The 19,420-nt window shown below is 37.2% G+C and overlaps 1 protein-coding gene across 1 annotated transcript; it reads left to right on the top strand.

Moving 5' to 3' along the window:
- The first annotated feature begins 1,535 nt into the window (after nt 1-1,535).
- On the top strand, nt 1,536-19,004 carry C2H19orf67 (chromosome 2 C19orf67 homolog). Its single transcript, XM_058173499.1, has 6 exons — nt 1,536-1,813; nt 4,688-4,832; nt 9,928-10,028; nt 11,027-11,212; nt 12,526-12,648; nt 17,470-19,004. Exons 1-6 carry the CDS (start codon nt 1,536-1,538, stop codon nt 17,642-17,644), a joined length of 1,008 nt encoding a protein of 335 aa, XP_058029482.1. The 3' UTR covers nt 17,645-19,004.
- The last annotated feature ends 416 nt before the right edge of the window (nt 19,005-19,420 follow it).

The raw sequence follows: 19,420 nt of genomic DNA, 5'->3' as shown, positions 1-19,420 counted from the left end.
ATTAGATGTTTTGGCATTTTTATCCACCTATTGAGTACTCCCTAAGAACTAGACCCTAGAATAGGTTTGAGGGAGTTAAAAGGTTATCATCAGGATGTAATGCTCCTTTTTGCAATTGATTGATGGTGATTTTGTCAATGTTGATGGTATTCAAGTGGCAGGTGTTTTGAGATTGTACCTAAGGCACCTATTACTGTTGGTATTATCTATGTTTCATTTGCCAGTTATTCTACATACCATATGTTTTCAGGTCTTTGCATTTTATTATTTTCTCTACTACTTTCACTTTTATTTTGCTGTCTCCAGATACTGCAATGTCTACTCACAGGATTTTTTTCCTTCTTACCAAAATTTAAGTCTGGGGTGTTATATGACAGATGCTTGTCTGTTTGAATTCTGAAGTCAGAGAGCATTTTATCTTCTTCCTTATCTATTACTTTGGCCTCACCAGTTCTTGCTTACAGGCAAATGGTATTTCTTGTAGTTATTCTAATGCACCATTATTGCTACTTTGCAGTGCTGTTTTTATAGTCAGTCTGTGCAATCTTCTTGCAGCAGCTAACTAGGTGGTCCATTGTTTCTTAAGCTTCTTTGCAGAAGCAGCGTTTGCTATCTTGCTATATCTCAATTCTGGTTTTCTATTCATGTGTTCTTAAGGTTTGGCCTACTGCAGCCAGAATTAGCTCTTCTGTCACTTTCTTCAATTTTCCTGCTCTTAGCCGTGCCAGATCAATCAGCCTTGCCTATTTTTTTTTTAATGTACTGGTCATGTAATATTTTGCCTTGGCATGTCTTTTTTCTAGTCTTCATTTGGTTGGTCATTCTTATAAGTCAGTTTGATCTCCAGTACCCAGTAAGCCTGCATGGTATACTAGCTGTAGTGCACCTTTTTCACTGTTCTTCAGATATTTTTCCAATGCCCTTTTTTCTTCTTCAATTGGCTACACATTTTTTTTTCTTTTTACAATCCTGTAATCCCTTGATTTGGGGTCAAGTCAGGACAACTGAATGAAGCTGAGCATTTACTGGCTGAATGACCTTCCTGACACCTATACGGAGTTCACAGCAGATATTTTCTCTTTGTACCCTGATAGAGAAACATCTCTCACTACCTTAGTATTGAACTCTCAATCTTCCAAGTAGAAGGCGAGAATCTTCACCTCTAGGCCACTTCATCACTCGTCTGGTCTACACATATATTTTGAAAAATTTGCCTAATAATAATTTGCATCACTTACTTTAAAACATTTGTACCCACATACTCTTTAAGGAATTTGCTATGTCAGGACTCTCCCAATTTTATTCACACATTGTGTGATAGGCTACATTGGATTACTGGTGTCAGTGGTCATTCAGTGAACCTCAACTCATGATCATAATACTGATCAATATATTTCAGTAACAAAAGGGGCATGGGAAGATAAAGCAGTTATTTTGAGATTTTTATTTGGTAGCACTCTGGAGATATTTAAGCTATCTAGATGTTTAGTTCCCTATCTTTTTCTTGGCAGATTGCCTGAAGCAGGTCATTGAAGATGGCCAGTAAGCAAGGGTACAGTTGTCTCTCAGATGGCTCTCTGGATATTCCAATATCTAGCCCTGAAGGCACCCCGAGTCTCAGTCCTCATAGTCCAGGACTATGTCTTATATCTCCTCCAATTGCAGAATCTCACTGGCTGAGCAATGCTCAACCACAGCCTGAGACTCCATCAGAAATGAACATCACTTTAGAAAAGTTGCTTGCTCCAATAACTGAAAAATTGAAATATTTGCTGAAGAAAGCAGAGGACTTCCAGACTTACCTTCTATACAGGTGGGTTAAGATATGGAAATATTAGCAACCTTTTGACAGCACAATGCTGAAACTTGACTTTAATTATTTTAACATGGCCAAGGGTAATATAATATCTAAAGCAGCAGTGCCCAGCACATGTCAGCACCAGTCAATCTTGACTGATTTCAAAAATCTTAATGGGATTGTATAATATCTAGATAGAAGCCATCAGGAAATTTCACAGCTGTAGAATTCTAGCAACCGAAAAGTTAAAATCAACATGAATGCAGAAGTACTTTCACCTTATTACCAAAGTAAACTATATGAACATGACCTTTAGGAGTTAAGCTCAACTTCAATAAGTTTTGAAGATATTTACAGGGGGGAAATTAAATAAATGATTAAAAATTTCTGACACCCAAATGTTAAAACAACAAAAATAAAATGGCTTTTTATTCCTCCATCAAAAATAAAAGATTAATAGAACCGTTTTGAGATGTGAAGGATTCCAATTCAGACTTGGCAACGAAAGTACTCTAAGTAAATAAGGGCAAGAGATTAAGAATTGTGGCTGGAATCTTTCTATTGTAAAAGTGTGCATTTTGTCTCAAGCTTCAGGTGGCTCATCTTGGAATTTGGATAACGAATAAAATAGATCCCACAAAGTGAAATCTGGCTATGAAATGCTAAGGTTTCTATGTGCCTCTCACAATAACAAGCAACCCAATAGAAAATCTGACAGATGCAAAGGTAAAAGACAAATGGAAATGAGCCAATCCACCCCAAAGAGGGAGCTAAAAGTTTGATATGCAGGGCAGTGTTATAGGTGCTTTTGAATGATTATTAGTTGGATTTTTGCTTGGTTTCCCTCTATATTTTTGTCTTATTTACTATATGTCTTATTTCTTGGCCAATACTTCTGTAGTATTATTGCCATATCTATTTTCCCCGTTAAGTTACTTTATTCCAGTGTTCTTAGTTCTGCAGCTACACTTCTACACTTCTACCATATTACTTTGCACCTCTGTACAATATCTATCTTCTATTTCTATATCTCCGTATTGCTACACAACTATATCTACGTATTGATGTAGTTCATATTTCCTCTATTGCACTGCATATTTTGGTTGTTCTTTTCATGAGAGCTGCTGTTGTATTGGCAATTGTGCTATCCTCCGAAGGAGTGGAAGGAAGGAGCACAACTGCTTTCAATCTGCCCAGCAGCTCTTCCTCTTGCAGACAAGAAGGAGAAAGGCAATAAGTCCCAAATGTTTTTTCTCTGTGTAGAGCTTGTTTTTGAAACAGCAATATGAGATTGTTTGAACATGGTTTGCTAACTTCAGTAAATATGACTTGGACTTCTTGTGAGCTTGTTCAGTATGCATTTCTTCCTCCATGATGTTTCCTTAATTTAATCCCCAGTCTGTGTTATAAGGATAAGTCATCCTTTGCTGTAAACCATTTTTGCACTTACTCCAACACTATTCAATGGTAGCTTGAGGCTTCCATTGAACACTTAAACTTCTGTCACCCATTAACTTGGAGGAGATCAGGTCACAAGCAGCAACAGTGAACCCAGGTAATAAAGGCAAGATACAGATTGGCAATGAAGGTAGCAAATTTCTTGCTCATATATAAGGGCATCCATGGGGGTAGGTAAAAAAAAATTAAGATAGTGATGCAACCATGTAATCTAAGTCCTGTCTCTTTCTTATGTATCTGTCTCATATATTTTATAAAGGGCTGGCTGACTTTAGTGACATTATTGTGACGGCTAACATGACTGTTTTGATAATCCCCTCCCCCCAACATGATAGCTGGTGTTGTTTATTACCAAATCAAGGACATTAAAAAGTACTTCATCTCAAAAGGGGGAAAGGGCCTATGTTTTCAAAATCAATTAAGAAAAAATATCTGTTTCTACCTTATACCTGCTTTAGGTTAATCTGGTTGAAACTCAGATCTAATCCTGCTTTGTGTTTGGACGCAGTGGCTCAGGGGCTAGGATGCTGAGCTTGTCAATCAAAAGGTCGGCAGTTCAGCGGTTCGAATCCCTAGTGCTGCCGTGTAATGGGGTGAGCTCCCGTTACTTGTCCCAGCTTCTGCCAACCTACCGGTTCGAAAGCATGTAAAAAATGCAAGTAGAAAAAATAGGGACCACCTTTGGTAGGAAGGTAACAGCATTCTGTGCGCCTTTGGCGTTGAGTCATGCCAGCCACATGACCACAGAGACGTCTTTGGACAGCGCTGGCTCTTCGGCTTTGAAACGGAGATAAGCACCGCCCCCTAGAGTCGGCAACGACTAGTACGTATGTGCGAGGGGAACCTTTACCTTTACCATTATTTGAATGTTTGGTTTCTGATTGGTAATACAGAAGGGAACCCTTAATAATGCAAAGTCATCCATTAGTTTTTACTTTGTCCCAGAGTTTTCTCTTATTTTTAGACCCCTTCCTCAGAATAGGATAAATCATGAATTGAACATGTTAAACTTTCTAAACATCTTAAATAATTATTGTTATAGTTATGGTCGAAGAGCAATATCAAAAAGGTGGGAAGGCACTGAACAAGGGAAAGCTGGAATTCAGATATGAAAGATAATTTCTGTATTGTTTTTCCTATTAGGATAGTCTATAAGGCATTGCATTCCTTGCTGATTCCTTGCTGATTTCAGTAGACATCCAGGTGCCCAAAGGCAGCAATATGCATAGATTCTTCTCTTTGCTATACCTCAGTTAAAAAGAGGAATCTTCCACATTTTGAACCCAGTCTTGGATTGTTACTATGGTATTTCCTAAGGGCAGGATGTATATGTCCCAAGTGTGTGTGTGTGTGTGCAGTAACACTAGAAGGTGTGCTGAGCAGGGAGTAAAGGCAGGGGCTCTCCTTGACGTAGTGCTCTCCTATTTTCAGCAGAGACAGAATGCAGAAGGAACAGTTTGCCAAAGCCATGCCCACCTTTTTGCAGATGTGCCAGCCATATTTCCACTATTTGGAATCAACAGCCCGCAGCTGCACACCTTATTTAAGACCTCCACAGGAGCCAGTCCGGAAAAGAGTGAGTGTTTCCATTGAAGCCCTTGGTCCTATTCCATCTAGTTGGATTGGGGGGCGGGGGGGGGAAGGATCTTCATGGAACTAACTCGACAATGACAAGAGGGGAGGAGAAATAGGTTCTAGAATAGAAAAAGTCTTCAAAATTTTCTTTGAAATTTATTTCTAAAGAAATTCTTATTTCTTTAGTTTGTGGAGGGTAATTGAGATTCATTCCAGACATTTCAGTTATACTGTGGCTATAATGAGATGCTTGTTGTTGTTTTTTAAATGAGTTTTTATTGATTTTTTTATTCCCCCCCCCAACACACATAGTTTATGAAGAGAGTATTGGCCATATCATATCTTATACAACTTAACATATCCAAATACATTTTACTTAGTTACAATTTCTGCCAAAATATTCTTTTTCCATATTTTAATGATTTCTTAATATTTCCATGCTCATTTATATAAATCACATCTTTTTTTGCCCTCAAGTTCTAATTTCTCCATTTTTACTAATATATATATTCTTTTATTATTTTTTAGCTATTTCAATTTTTATCCTGATATAGTCAAACATGTTCAGGGTTGTCTTTCTTCCATTTCGTCTTTTCCGTTTTACAGCAATCTTTCTTCTCATTCCTCTCCCTCCCTTCTTTTATCCTTCCTACTTTCTTCTCTCCTCTCCTATTCCTTCTCTACTTCTCCTTCCTTTCTCCCCCTCCTCCATTCTTCCTCCCTATCTAACCTTCTCTCCTAGTCTTATTTCCCTCCTTTCTTCCTCTCCTCCTTCTTTTATCCTTCCTACTTTCTTCTCTCCTCCTTCTCCCTTTCCATCTCTCCCTTCTTTTATCCTTCCTACTTTCTTCTCTCCTCTCCTATTCCTTCTCTACTTCTCCTTCCTTTCTCCCCCTCCTCCATTCTTCCTCCCTATCTAACCTTCTCTCCTAGTCTTATTTCCCCTCCCTTTCTTCCTCTCCTCTTCCCTTTCTTCTTTCTCCCTCCTTCTCCCTTTCCATCTCTCTCCTTCTTCTTATCTCTCTCTATTGCTGTATTCATTTTCATTTCAAATTTTTTAACTATAGTGTCCAGACAACCCCGATTTTCCCATTTATTGAGTATATTTCTCAGAATTCCCCTCATATGTTTTGATTATTAACATTGTCTTCATCTTATTCCATTTTTACCTCACAACCTTTTAATTAATACAATCTTCCACCTCTTGTTTTCTTTAAATTCTTATTCACAATTCAGTAATTATTTTTCTCTTCCAGTAGGATACATAATTTACTAACATTTCAATTTTATTCCATTTTACATCTCACTTTCCATTGTTTTCACTTATAAACCATACTGTCTTTCACATTTCATCTGCTGGACTATTTTTCTTAAACAATATACTTCTTCCTTTTTCACTTCTTTTCAGTTTTATATCTTAGTTTCAATTAATTTCTTTATTCTTTTCTATATTTAAAATATATTTTTTACCATCCACTATGATTCTCTCTAATTCCATACATTCTCAGACAATAAAACATATATCCCATTATATCTTTCACATTTCATCTACTTCTCTATTTTGCATTAAATAGCATATTTCTTCTTTTTTGCTTCTTACATACACTTCATTTCATCTTTTCTTACTTCCCTTTTACAATAATCTATAGATTTCTTCTAATTTACATCTTACCTAACATTTCTACAACTATTTTAATTTCTTTTCTGCCATTCATTTTTCTATTCCTTTTAATCATTTTTTTCAGTCTCTCCAAAATTCCATTTCTTAATATTTTTCTCCCTTTCTCCCATTCTCTTATCTTCTTCTTTTTTTCTTTCTTGTATCTTTCTTTCCACCTCCTTTTTCTAATTTTTACTCTTTTAATTTTCCCCCTCAATTTTTCCCCATTTCCTCCTCTTCTCTTTAGTCTGTCACTGTCAATCCCAGTGTTATCATCTATTTTTTTTCCTCAATTTTCTTTTCCTTTTATTATTTTTAATTTCTTCCAAATCCAATTTCAAATCCAGATGGAAAGTTATTTCTTTTAGGGCTTTAGTTTTGTTTTCCTTCACTTTAACTTTCTGTGTGCTACTTACCTGCTAATTTCAAGTTGGAACTTCTTTTCAGCTTTAAAAGATTTTCTTCTTACCTGTGAGTTGGCCAATCACTCACCCGGTAACAATACTCAGTTCAATAACTGCTACTGCTCAAGTCTTTTGTGTGGCCGCCCCGGCTTTTCGGCTGTCTTCCCTCACTGCTGGGTTGGAGGCTGATGCCGGTGCTCCAGGGAATTTGTAGCTTCCCTGTTCTCACCAGTCGGTGCCTCCCTTGTTCACTGTCTCTACAGGACAGCTATGGTCCATTGAGGACCCCCAAATCGGCTGGGATATTGGTGTTTTCCCCGGAGCACCGGGATCCACGCCGTCCCGCCACGACGCTGTCTTCAATCAGATGCTTCTTGTATGCAGGACCAAAATTACAATGTAATTTCAACTCCTATCTATCAAAGTATTTATCATTTTTATTATTATTCTACATTTGACTTTCACAAAAATACCTCTTACAAGTAAAACAGACACAATCTATATTTTAAGGAAACTATATAAATATATTAGAAGGGAACATTTCGAGGTAAATTGGATAAAACAAAGAAAGTGATACTAAACTGAGCAAATGGATGTAACAGGATAGTTGATAAACCCAATGTGTCACTTCTTCCCCAGTTTCCAATATTTCAAAAGTTATTTTACAGATTACCTGCAATCATGTTCATATCTTCCAACCTTCAAGTGCAGAAAATGTGTAGAGATTACCATGAGCATTTAGTGCTCTTTTCAGCCAAGCAGTAGGCAAGTATGAGGAACATTGTTCAATAAATGCCCCATCCCTTACATTGTTATGGGCCTTGGACTAACAAGAATCCTGCCTATCCACTGGCAACTGAAAAAGGAAATAATTTGCTACCATCCCTCCCCAAATCCATGTTACTATGAGGGAAAGCAGTATTTAAGGAAGGTGATTTGTAAATATCCATGTACATGCACACACCAAATAATTCTTTCTTACATTTGACAAAAGTCTCCAAAGATGGAATGATAGCAAATTGATATGGGGAATACAGGAAAGGGTAAATCTCAAGTTCCCACTGACTATTCTGGGCTGCAGCTTTTCTTTGGTTTTCTAAACAGAAACAAAAACAAACCTATAGTGGAGCAGGGGTGGGATTTCTCTCTCAAAACCAGACAATACTGTTCAATGGTACAAATTTGGAGCTGGTTCTGAATCAGCTCAAACACTGTGTGAAAATGCTCTAGGTTAGATGGAAAAGGTTACACATGTCTCTCGTTGTGGTGGTGTTAGATTCCCAAATCTATAAAAGGCAGATATACTCAGATGACCATTCCCACAAAATGCACTGATTGTTTGCTCTTAGTTATTATTATTCAGCATATAGCCTAATATTTAGGTGTCCTCCTTCATCATTTTCTTGATGCAGGAAGTCTACAGTTTCCTCTGAAACCTTTTCTTACATTTCTCACATCATTCTAATAACGCAGGGTTTTGCAATGCTTCAGTTGTCCTTAAAGCTGATCTTTCTGTCTTTTCTTTTCTAGAGGAATATTTTCTTACCATTCCTTCATCCTTCCCATTGTTGTTTTTCCCCCATGCCCCAGCAAGCCTTCCTCTTATCATTTCTGGGCTGCAGGGAGACTACAGTATGGGAATGCTTGCAAAGGGTGCTTCCTTATTCAAAGTACTGCTTGACAATGCCTACCTAGGTACCCAAAAGATGGTTCATAGTTCATGCGCTCACACTTCCCTGCTTCTTCCCTTTCAGAGGATAACTTTGAAATACTTGCCCAGGTTCTTGAGCAGCAAAAGATGAGAAGTAGACAGATCCTGTGTGTGTGTGTGTGTGTGTGTGTGTGTGTGTGTGTGTGTGTGTAACAAACCACTTATAAAGGATTATCCTCCTTTCTGGAAGAGAGGTGAAAGAGGAGTTTGGATTTACAAATCCCAAACCATGGCACATGTTTCCTGTCATTTTTTAAAAACTTTTATTTTATTGAAAGGACAGTGCCATGTCAGGATAACAATGCAAATAAATCAGAGCCAGAGAGAAATCAATGGTAAATCTTAACATACAAGCTAATAACTATAACTGTATTATATTAATAGTAATTACAGTAATACAACCCCAAAAAAATGGAAAATAAAAAAAAATTCAACTAAATTTCTACTTACATTAGCTTATTTACAAATTTTTCCATATTATATCCATAGTTTTATACATCTTTGTTGTCCACACTTACAAACCCCAAACCGTGACACATTCAGATAAGTAAGTTTTCTATCTTTTTTTTTTTTGACAGGAAATGCTTCAGGTTTCTCCACCTACAGTTGGACACAGAACTTAGCAACATGCGTATAGGATGACAAGAGTAGACATCCCTGTACTAATCCAGTGTCATTTGTTCCTCTATAAGCAATGTTTCAGCAATATGTGTTACTTGCCTCACAGTCGTCCAATGTAGGACACTGCAAAAATAGGTTTTTATTCACAGACTGGGTATTTGGATCATGATATCCTCCACTTGTAACCCGTCTCCTTTCTCCCACCACTTTTTTTTCCACTACAAAATTAATGGTTAGGAAGATAAGACAAAACAACTGCACAATGTATTTTTGTTGGAAAGCTGTCCACTCTTACCATACTCAGACCTTGTTGCCTAATTCAGAGTAAGCAATGGAAGCTCTGTGGCAGAATAGAAAAATGAGGTGATACATTTCTTCCTCACTCCCCCCCCTTTTTTTTTTGTCGGTAGTGAACTGATTGTTGGTTGAAAGCTGTGCTTTTTCCTCTTGCTGAGAGGGAAGGAGGCAGTAAGAAATACCCTAGCCTTAGGGTTTCTCTTAGATTTCACATATGAGGAATTTGGCTGTAACACACACACACCATGAGCTTCAAACCACATTTTAGCTAATGGAAGAACAGAACTGAGTTAGCAGAGCAAATATAGGGGATTAGCCTGGTCTCAAGGATTTGCCTGACATTATTCAAGACCTTGGTTTTTAGCTTCCAATCTCAAAACATTTGTTCTTCCATTTGCCACAGCTTCTGGAAATTTCTCAGCAATTGGCTTGCCAGCTTGAGCAACTGGTGCTGATGTACGCTTCCTTCAGCTTTGTTTCTCTTGAAGACACAGACCCATTCAGGTACAAAGCACTCATTAGGGAAAGGTTAGCTCTATGTGACATTGACGTTGAGCTTGTTGATCGAAAGGTCGGCAGCTCAGCGGTTCGAATCCCTAGTGCTGCCGGGTAACGGGATGAGCTCCCGTTACTTGTCCCAGCTTCTGCAGTTTCGAAAGCACGTAAAAATGCAAGTAGAAAAAATAGGGACCACCTTTGGTGGGAAGGTAACAGTGTTCTGTGCGCCTTTGGCGTTGAGTCATGCCGGCCACATGACCACGGAGATGTCTTCGGACAGCGCTGGCTCTTCGGCTTTGAAACGGAGATGAGCACCGCCCCCTAGAGTCGGCAATGACTAGCACATATGTGCGAGGGGAACCTTTACCTTTTACCTAGCTCTATGTACTTAGTGTGATTTATTTATTTATTTCAATTTGTATAACTGTCCATTTCACGTATGTGCTTCTGGGCATCATACAAGTCAAAACAGCAACAACAAACATTCATATAAATAAAAATTAAAACAAATAAAAACTTAGCCAATGCACAATGATGTAAGGTTAGACAAAAACGTTTCAGAAGTGATCTTTGCTAATCATTCAAATGTGTAGAATTGGAGAAAATATTCTTCCAAATTATGTCAAGATTTGGCACGTGCCACAGAACACACATTTATGGCGTATTTTTGCTCTCCCAAGTACTCCTAGACCTAGACTATTAAAAGACAGAAAATTGAATAGCTTCTAAAATTTCACCGAAAGAGCCTTTTAAAAAATGTCTAAATCTAGGATGATCCTATCCCATTTTCAGGAATACTGAAAGGAAGCCTAAGGTGCCATTCTGTTTTGATAACTTAGGTTCACATTGATAATTTTTCTTCAAACGTTACTGTTTTATTTATTTTTGTGCAAGCAAGAGGAAATTGCTCTTGGTTTCGAATCTGCGCTGTTGTCTTAACTTTCTTCTTTCTTACATGCACAAACATATCTGTCACTCTGTATTTGTCTCAAAATCCCCACCAGCGTATCATGTTTCTTCTGTGGGAAATTTTGGATGAATGAGACTCGGCAAGTTTCCATCTTTCGATACTGCATCTCAGCACCATACACAGCTGCTCATATTCCCCACAATCTTTATAAGAAGATGCGCTGGAATCTAGACATACTGGAAGGGTCTGCTGCTCGGAATCAAACACTCCGGACAGAATAGTGAGTTGCTGAATATACTGAGGAATTTTATTTTATTTTATTTATTAAATTTATATGCTACCCATCTCACTGATAGGGCCACTTTGGGTGGCTTGCAAACAGTAAAAAGATAAATATTCAAGCAATTAAAGTTTTAAAAAGCTATATAATATATATAAAAAACTAGAACCAAGCCAGGGATGAGATCTTCATCTTGCCCCATCAACTATTTCCAGTGGTGACCACCTCCTCAAGGCCCCAAACCAACTGGTAAAACCAGGTTTTGATCCCCTTCTGGAAGGCTTAAAGGGTGAGAGCAGTTCTTGCTTCCAATGGTAGAATGTGGGGGCCACAGCAGAAAAGACTCTTCTTCTTGAGTCCGTCAGCTGGGATTCTTTAGTAGGTGAGGGTTAGCAATAGGCTCCTGCTGGAGTGAATAGGGTAGGCAAATCCCATTGGGGCAAGGCAGCTCCTCAGATATCATGGATCCATGCTTTAAAGGTAAAAATCAATACCTTGAATTGGACCCAGAAGCAAACTGCAACTGATGAAACAGTGGTATTATAGGTGCCACCCTAGGGCCCCCAGAGCTATCTGTGCTGCTGCATTCCAGACTGGCTGTAGTTTCCAAATAGTCTTTAAGGGTAGCCTCATATGGAATGCATTACAGCAATCCAATTGAGAGATGGCCAGAGCATGAGTGACTTGCACAGGGCCTCATAATCCAGATAAAGGCGTGACTGATGCACAATATGAAGTTGTGCAAGGGTCCTTCTAGCCAAGACTGCTGTGTGCTGTTTGAACAGAAGTCCTGAGTCTAGGAGAATTCCCAGATTGTACACCTGGTCTATCTGGGAGAGTGCAATCCCATCCAAAACTAAAGATGATAAACAACCAGAACCCAAGGGTTCTTGAACCCATAGCGCTCCATCTTACCAGAGTTCAGCAGTAGCCTCTTGTCCCTCGTTCAGACTCCCACAGCCTCCATGCAGTGCAAAAGGGAAGCCACAGCATCACTTGGATCATCGAGAATGGAGATGCAGAGCTGAGTTATCATTTGCATACTGATATCTCATCCCATGATTTTGGATGATCACATCCACTAGTGAGATATATGGGGAGAGTGGATATGACCTGGCTAGACAGATCATTTAACAACATATTTCCCTTTCCATACTTCTGGTGATAAAAGAATGGTGTCATTTGAAAGCTGCTCCATGTTATATCAATGTAATTCTTTCTTTGGTCTTAACTAATGTTTATTTCTTGAGTTTACCAGAGGCTGTTTGATCAATCAACCACTTCACTGCTTCCATGCAATCTTTGTGTTGTAGCTACTTCCTATGCTTCCGTGATACAGGAGATGAAACAACTGTGAAAATGCAGAAGCTTTGGTCCATAGGACGCTGGGTGCCTATAGATCCTGACAGTGAACACAGTTCTGATGTGCTATCCTGGTAGGTGTGCAGAATTAGGGATAGGCCATTGACACAACATTTATATAGACTGACTTAATGTGATGGTGTAACGGTTAATGCATCAGGCTAGAAATTGGGACAGTATGAATTCTAGTCCCACTTTGAGCAATTGGATGATCTGGGTCAGTCACTTTCTGTAGTCCTAGGAAGGAATCAATGGCAAATTATTTTTGGAAAACCTTGCCAAGAAAACTGCAGGAACTTGTCCAGACAAGTCTCCAAAAATCTGACATGATTAAATGGAAGAAAAAAATGCAAATAGTTTCTCAGTTGAAACTGTGGTTGAATTTGTTCATGTGTTGTGAGATTAAGGAGTTTTTGTCATGCCCTCTGACTGCTAGTTGATGTTCATGGATGTGCTCTGCTAATCTTCTGCCAGTATGTCCTACATAGTGGCTATTACAGTCCTTACATTATATGCTGTAGATGAGTTCTGTTTTCATAGGTTATGCTGCAAAAGGTCTGGTCAGGGACTTTTTGACAAAATGGTCTGAGTCTTCACTCTGTTAGAAGATGTAGTCTAGATGATCTGCCGCCTCTTACTGGCATACTGGGTAGCTGCAGTGTGTTTATACTTATCTAAATAATATTCTTATACAATTTCTCTTGAGATAATTGCTTTGGGTTGTTGCTTTGGTAGAAGAATAGTTGGTTAGTATTGGTAGTGTTTCAAAAGACTTTGATAGACTTGCCCCAACATAGACATTTAGGAAAGAAAGACCCTCAACTTCATTTGATTGAAGTGATAGGTTTATTTTTTTATTTATTTATTTTATTTGTCAAACACAACAGTATATATAAGAATGAAATAACCATATGAATTGGATACAATCAAAGGGAACATTAGGACAGGAATGGTAGGCACGCTGGTGCTCTTATGCACGCCCCTTACAGACCTCTTAGGAATGGGGTGAGGTCAACAGTAGATAGTCTTTGGTTAAAGTTTTGGGGATTTTGGGAAGACACCACAGAGTCAGGTAGTGCATTCCAGGCATTAACAACTCTGTTACTGAAGTCATATTTTCTGCAATCAAGATTGGAGCGGTTCACATTAAGCTTAAATCTATTGTGTGCTCATGTATTGTTGCGATTGAAGCTGAAGTAGTCTTCGACAGGAAGGACATTGTAGCAGATTATTTTAATAATAATAATAATAATAATAATAATAATAATAATAATAATAATAATAATAATAATAATAATAATAATAATAATAATAATATTTTAATTTGTATACCGCCCTTCTCCCGAAGGACTCAGGGCGGTGAACAGGCAGATAAAATATAAATACACACAATAATTTAAAAATATAAATATAAAACCCTTAAAAAACTAATTTAAATGCCCAAAATGTTAAAAAACATACTCCCCTGTAAAATAACACAATTTTAAAAACCCATCCAATAAAAATAAAAATCAGGCTAGTCCAGCCATATGAAATAAATAAGTTTTAAGTTCGCGGCGAAACTTATGAGTTATACTTATTTTATGAGTTATACTCAGGTCATGCCGAAGGCGGCGGAGTTCTAAATTTTCTAAACCCAGGATTTCAAATCTGGTGGCATAAGGTATTTTGTTGTGGTCAGAGGAGTGGAGAACTCTTCTTGTAAAATATTTCTGGACACATTCAATTGTATTAGTGTCCGAAATGAGATGTGGGTTCCAGACAGGTGAGCTGTATTCGAGAATTGATCTAGCAGATGTTTTGTATGCTCTGGTTAGTAGTGTAATCTTTCTGGAGAAGAAGCTGTGCAAGGTTAAGTTTATAACTCTTAAAGCTTTTTTGGCGATGTAGTTGCAGTGGGCTTTGGCACTTAGATCATTGAATATGAAAACTCCAAGGTCTTTGATGGGGTGAGGGTCATCTACAAGGTAATGTCCATCAAGCTTGTATTTAGTGTTCTGATTCTTTTTTCCAGTGTGTAAGACAGAGCATTTGCTGGTTGAGATTTGGAGTCTGGTCAAATTTTTGACCATTCCTACACAAAGTCAAGGTCTTTTTGAAGAATAGTAAAAGGTTCTTTTACTAAAATTAAGTAGTTACAGCAAAAGTAAAACTAGATCTGAATATTCCCACACAAAGGCTATACTTTTCCCCTTTTCCATGGCTCTCTCCCCCCCCCCCGGTCCATTCCATCAGTGTCCAATAAGACTCCTTTATGATGTTTTGGGAACGGATTGGAGCTTGGTGCCTCTCTGTGTACTTTCACATTAACTTCCCAGGCCAGGTATCCTTGGAGGCTGGTTTATTCCAGTTTGGCACCTCTGGTTTTTGTCAGTGTGTCTCCCCTCCTGCTGTTTGTCTTCTCATTCCTAGCCCATATTTTACTACCCCAAATTCCTTCCCCCTCCCTTGCAATTTATGGCAGGATGCTAGCAAAGCTAAGAAGCTGGAGATGGCAGGCCTGACAGACTTAGGTTTCTAATATGCCATCATTTTTTCTGTTGATGAGGTCAGCCAGGAAGGGTAATGTGTTATTATTTTCTTCTTCTCTTGTGAATTTTATTCCTTTGAATGTGTTGTTAATTGTCTCACGTATCTTCTCCAATTGTTCATTTCTTATTAAGATGAAAGTGTTATCTAGATAACAGATCCAGAATTTTGTTGTATATCTCTATGTATATTATGCATTTGCTCTGTGCTAGGTTGAATTATTTTGTTCTTTAATCTAGCATTGTTTTCTTTTGAATATCAATGTTCATCACAAATGATGGGAAGAGATCCTTCCTATCAATTTGGGACGATTGGTTCAACTGGGATTGAATTAAAGGCATTCTGCATGTAGTTCATACCCTATGAAAATAATGGAGTTTGGCCATTATGGTCATAATTTGTGACAATCATAAAATTAGCCATCCATGTGACTGACCTGATTTTAGAACACTTTTTGCAGTGGTTATTAGTGAATGCTGTAGTTGTTAAGTAAACCAATTGTTCGCTATGGATGAGTTTTGTTGAAAACCAAAAGTAAATTCTGGTTTTCAGCAACCACTTCATAAAATACTGTCATATGACTATGGGACACTGCAAATGGCCATAAATGTGGTCAGGTTGCCAAGTGCTGGAAATGTGGTTACATAAATGTGGTGTGCAGGTGGCCATTAGGTTGTAAGTATCTCAAAGGAGATCCAGCATAACATCGACCAGTTGTAAGTTGAAACTACCTATATGAACAATTATCTCTTCTATTGCAGAGATATCCAAAAACTGCTATACATTTGCACTGAAATAATTGAGGTCCTAATCATTGATGGAAAACTAAAGTTTTGTATCCTCTAAAGCAGTGGTGGGGTTCAGCCAGTTTGCACCACTTCGGGAGAACCGGTTGTTAATTTTCTGAGCAGTTTGGCAAACTGGTTTGTTGGAAAAAATCATTAGGGCAGAGAACCGGTTTTTAAATTACTTGAATCCCACCACTGCTCTAAAGTAATTGTGATGCTGCAGCATCATCACTTCTATCACTGTACAGATATTTAATTCACATAGAACTTTTCTTAGGTATTCAAATACATTATCTCCAATCTCCACTAATTATCTTAAAGGATAAACTTAATAAAACTACATAATACTGTAAAGTTGTGCTAACTAGTCACTCGTTTATTCGTGAACCATGTTTGAAAGTGGAATAGACAGGCCATAATTCCATCACTGGAATGCTCCATCATTGCTACTTGCCCTGGTAGCTATGTTCCTACCATGTTCAGAAACAGTATTTAACTGTATATATATTATTGCTTCCAAATTTGTTAAAGGAACACATATATATTTATCTGTGATTTACACATATTAAAATGATACTCGAAGCAGCTTGTATTATCTTTGGCATCAATAAACATTCTAATGGGAAATTATGAATAAGAATTCCACACTGGAAATTTTGCACATCATAACACTATTGCAATTTTATCTAAAACAGTTTCCTAGTTATATAACGTGGGATGTAGTTGAAGTGTGTGGGACAAAATTGATTCTGTGTGCGAGGGTGTGCTGTAACTTCCCACTCATTTTTATTGTGGTAAAAACAAATGTAGATGATGCCATCTGCTTGATTCAATATTATGACTGAATTCAATACTGTGACTGGTGACCGACAGTCAACAATAAGCCCTTTCTGAAAAATATATACAAAGGAGCACTTCTGAAGATTCAAACTCAAAATGTAAAAAGAAAAATACTGACTATATACCTATCTCTGGGAAAAGATAGTTTTATTCTATATATTCTGTTGCCTCCAAAAGGATGGTAGTCTTCCAAGTGTAAACCGCCCATGCTTTCTATCGTATTTTTCCATCATTATTCCATTATTTGGAAAAAAAGAACAAAAAATGGGAATATTGTGTTAGTACAACTGTCAAGAACAGCCAGCCATCTGAAAGTACTGATATGGAAGAAATGCACACATTCATTGCAGTTCATTTGCCCTATGTCTCTTGCTTTTCAAATTTCTTTGAATTTTGAGGCATCGTGTTTTAAACATACATACAAAACTAAGACAGGCTGCTGATCCAAAATATCTTGTATTAGGAAAAAAAAAGAGAAAATAGAACAGAACAAATGTATGCTTGAAAACCCAATGTAAACTGATTTTCATCTGAATATATTCACCTTTTGAGAAGGTGAATTAGTGCCAGATAATACATTTATGCAAGTATACTTGTCATGTACTTCTAAAGCATTCTACAGGAATGCCCTAAGAATGCCTAATTATTAAACAAAGGAACCTGATCTCCAGAGCACTTAACTGGGTAGGATAGAGGCTACAATGATCACCTCCAACTTCTCCTTTTTTCTTCACACAGGGTGTTGTGTCACCAGCCCTCAGGCGATTACCAGCAGCTCCTAACAATTGGATTTGAGGAACCTTCCCACACCTTAGCTACAGACCTCTTAGTGCAGATGCTAAACGCTCAGAGCTCTGGTCTTCTTAATCGTGAGTCATCCTGCTGGGTGGGCCCAGGAGAACAGGTGCAGTAAAATGTACATCATCTTCATGTATGTGTACAACATCACCAGGACTGCATTATCAGCATCACCAATAGCATATTATCAAGAGCATTATTCCAGATGCCAGTGTTTTGGCACCACAGTCAAAAGAGCGTAGGTGTTTTGTATTACAAGTATGAAAATTTTGGATTTTGCCAACTTTGTTTTGACATAGAAAAAAGCATTCTTTTTATTTCACATCCCGTTTTAATTTCCTTAGATATATTTCTGAAACTATCTAGGAAAGATTTGAGAGAATTTGTTTTAAGTTGTAATATTTTCTTAAATATAACAACTCATATCATTTCTAATGTATTTTGAGACTATTCCTTCATACTATTTAAGGCTGTAGATGTTAAGAACTGATACATACTATATCTGGGAGATCAGGCTGTGGAAAGGTATACTTCAGTTTCAGTTCTAATTCTTTATTTATTGACTCATTTTTCCAATGTTTAAGATAACATACAAATAGCAAAACTGAAACATAAACATAAAAATTTAAATTCCCACTTAAAAACATAACACGAGCTATTAAATTTAGTAAACAAATGAAGCAGTAAGAATGGCAGTACAGAAATTAGGTCTTCTACCAAACAAAACATTCAACTGGCCATGAAAAGCTTTCCTATCCTGTGTGAGATTATTTCTTGCATTAATGGGATCGTGACTGGGATATCTTGACTATTTTGAAATTGTGACAAGCTGTATATTTCCATGGGTTCATTATGTTAATTATTCTAAATGTTACAGTGCTAAATATTATGCTACATTTCACTTTTTTAAAAAAATCACCTTGTTTCAGAACAAATGATAAACTACAATAATTTAGTTTAGGGGGAAAAAAGCAATGCAAGGAAATAAAAGGAATGTTCAGCAATTTTTTTTTTAAAAAAGCAGATACTAACACCATGTATTTTGGAAATGTAGTGGCTGACTTCCAAAACTAGACTGGATATAGTCTTGTTTTACGCTACCTGCAGTAATAATGGCTGGAATTCATTTGAAAGAATTTTATGTTTATTCGTGATAAATTTGGAACTCAGAAATGCAGCCTGAAATTACTGCAACCAAAGGAACCCTCCTATGAGAAATAATAGGCCTGCACATATGGTATAATTTTTCACATTAGACCAGAGTTAAAATTCACATAGACCAGAGTTAAAATATGAAGAAAGTTAAGCAAGATTGCAGAATTGGAAGAGCATATGTTATAAAGCAAAACTGAGATCAAAAAAGGAACCCTGCCATCTAGTGGCCTAAATATTTAGTTCAAAAGTCAGCCATACTGGTGTATTGTTTTTGCAAGTCTGTGGAACAGGATGTACACAAACATTGCAATGTTTTTGCTTTGTGATGTACACAAATGTAAATAACAGAAATGAAAATAAAGAATTATGGTAAACACATATAAGAAAAGATGTATTTTTTATTTTGCATCACAGAATAAAAATAATACAAACTTTTAAAAAGTCCAACAAACGCAAATATATTGGAAAATGACATTCATTTAAAAAATACAAATATTTTAAACATTCATGTTCAGTATACCTGTCTATAATGACATTTGTATTATCAAAACTAATCTATTAAGAAAATGTCAATAGAAATAATACAGGATAATCAAATTACTTGAATTTTTCCACTATAATTTTCCAAAGTGATTCATTGCAATAATTTTTCAACAAAACAATGTCCCATGGTTTTCAATATTATTGTTCCAATAAAAGATATCAGTATCTCTACGTTTTACAATAAAAATAAAGC

The sequence above is a fragment of the Ahaetulla prasina genome, chromosome 2, assembly GCF_028640845.1.
Source record: "Ahaetulla prasina isolate Xishuangbanna chromosome 2, ASM2864084v1, whole genome shotgun sequence".
NCBI lineage: Eukaryota > Metazoa > Chordata > Lepidosauria > Squamata > Colubridae > Ahaetulla > Ahaetulla prasina.
The sequence above is the reverse complement of the archived record's forward strand: the minus strand, read 5'-3'. Positions and strand labels throughout refer to the sequence as shown.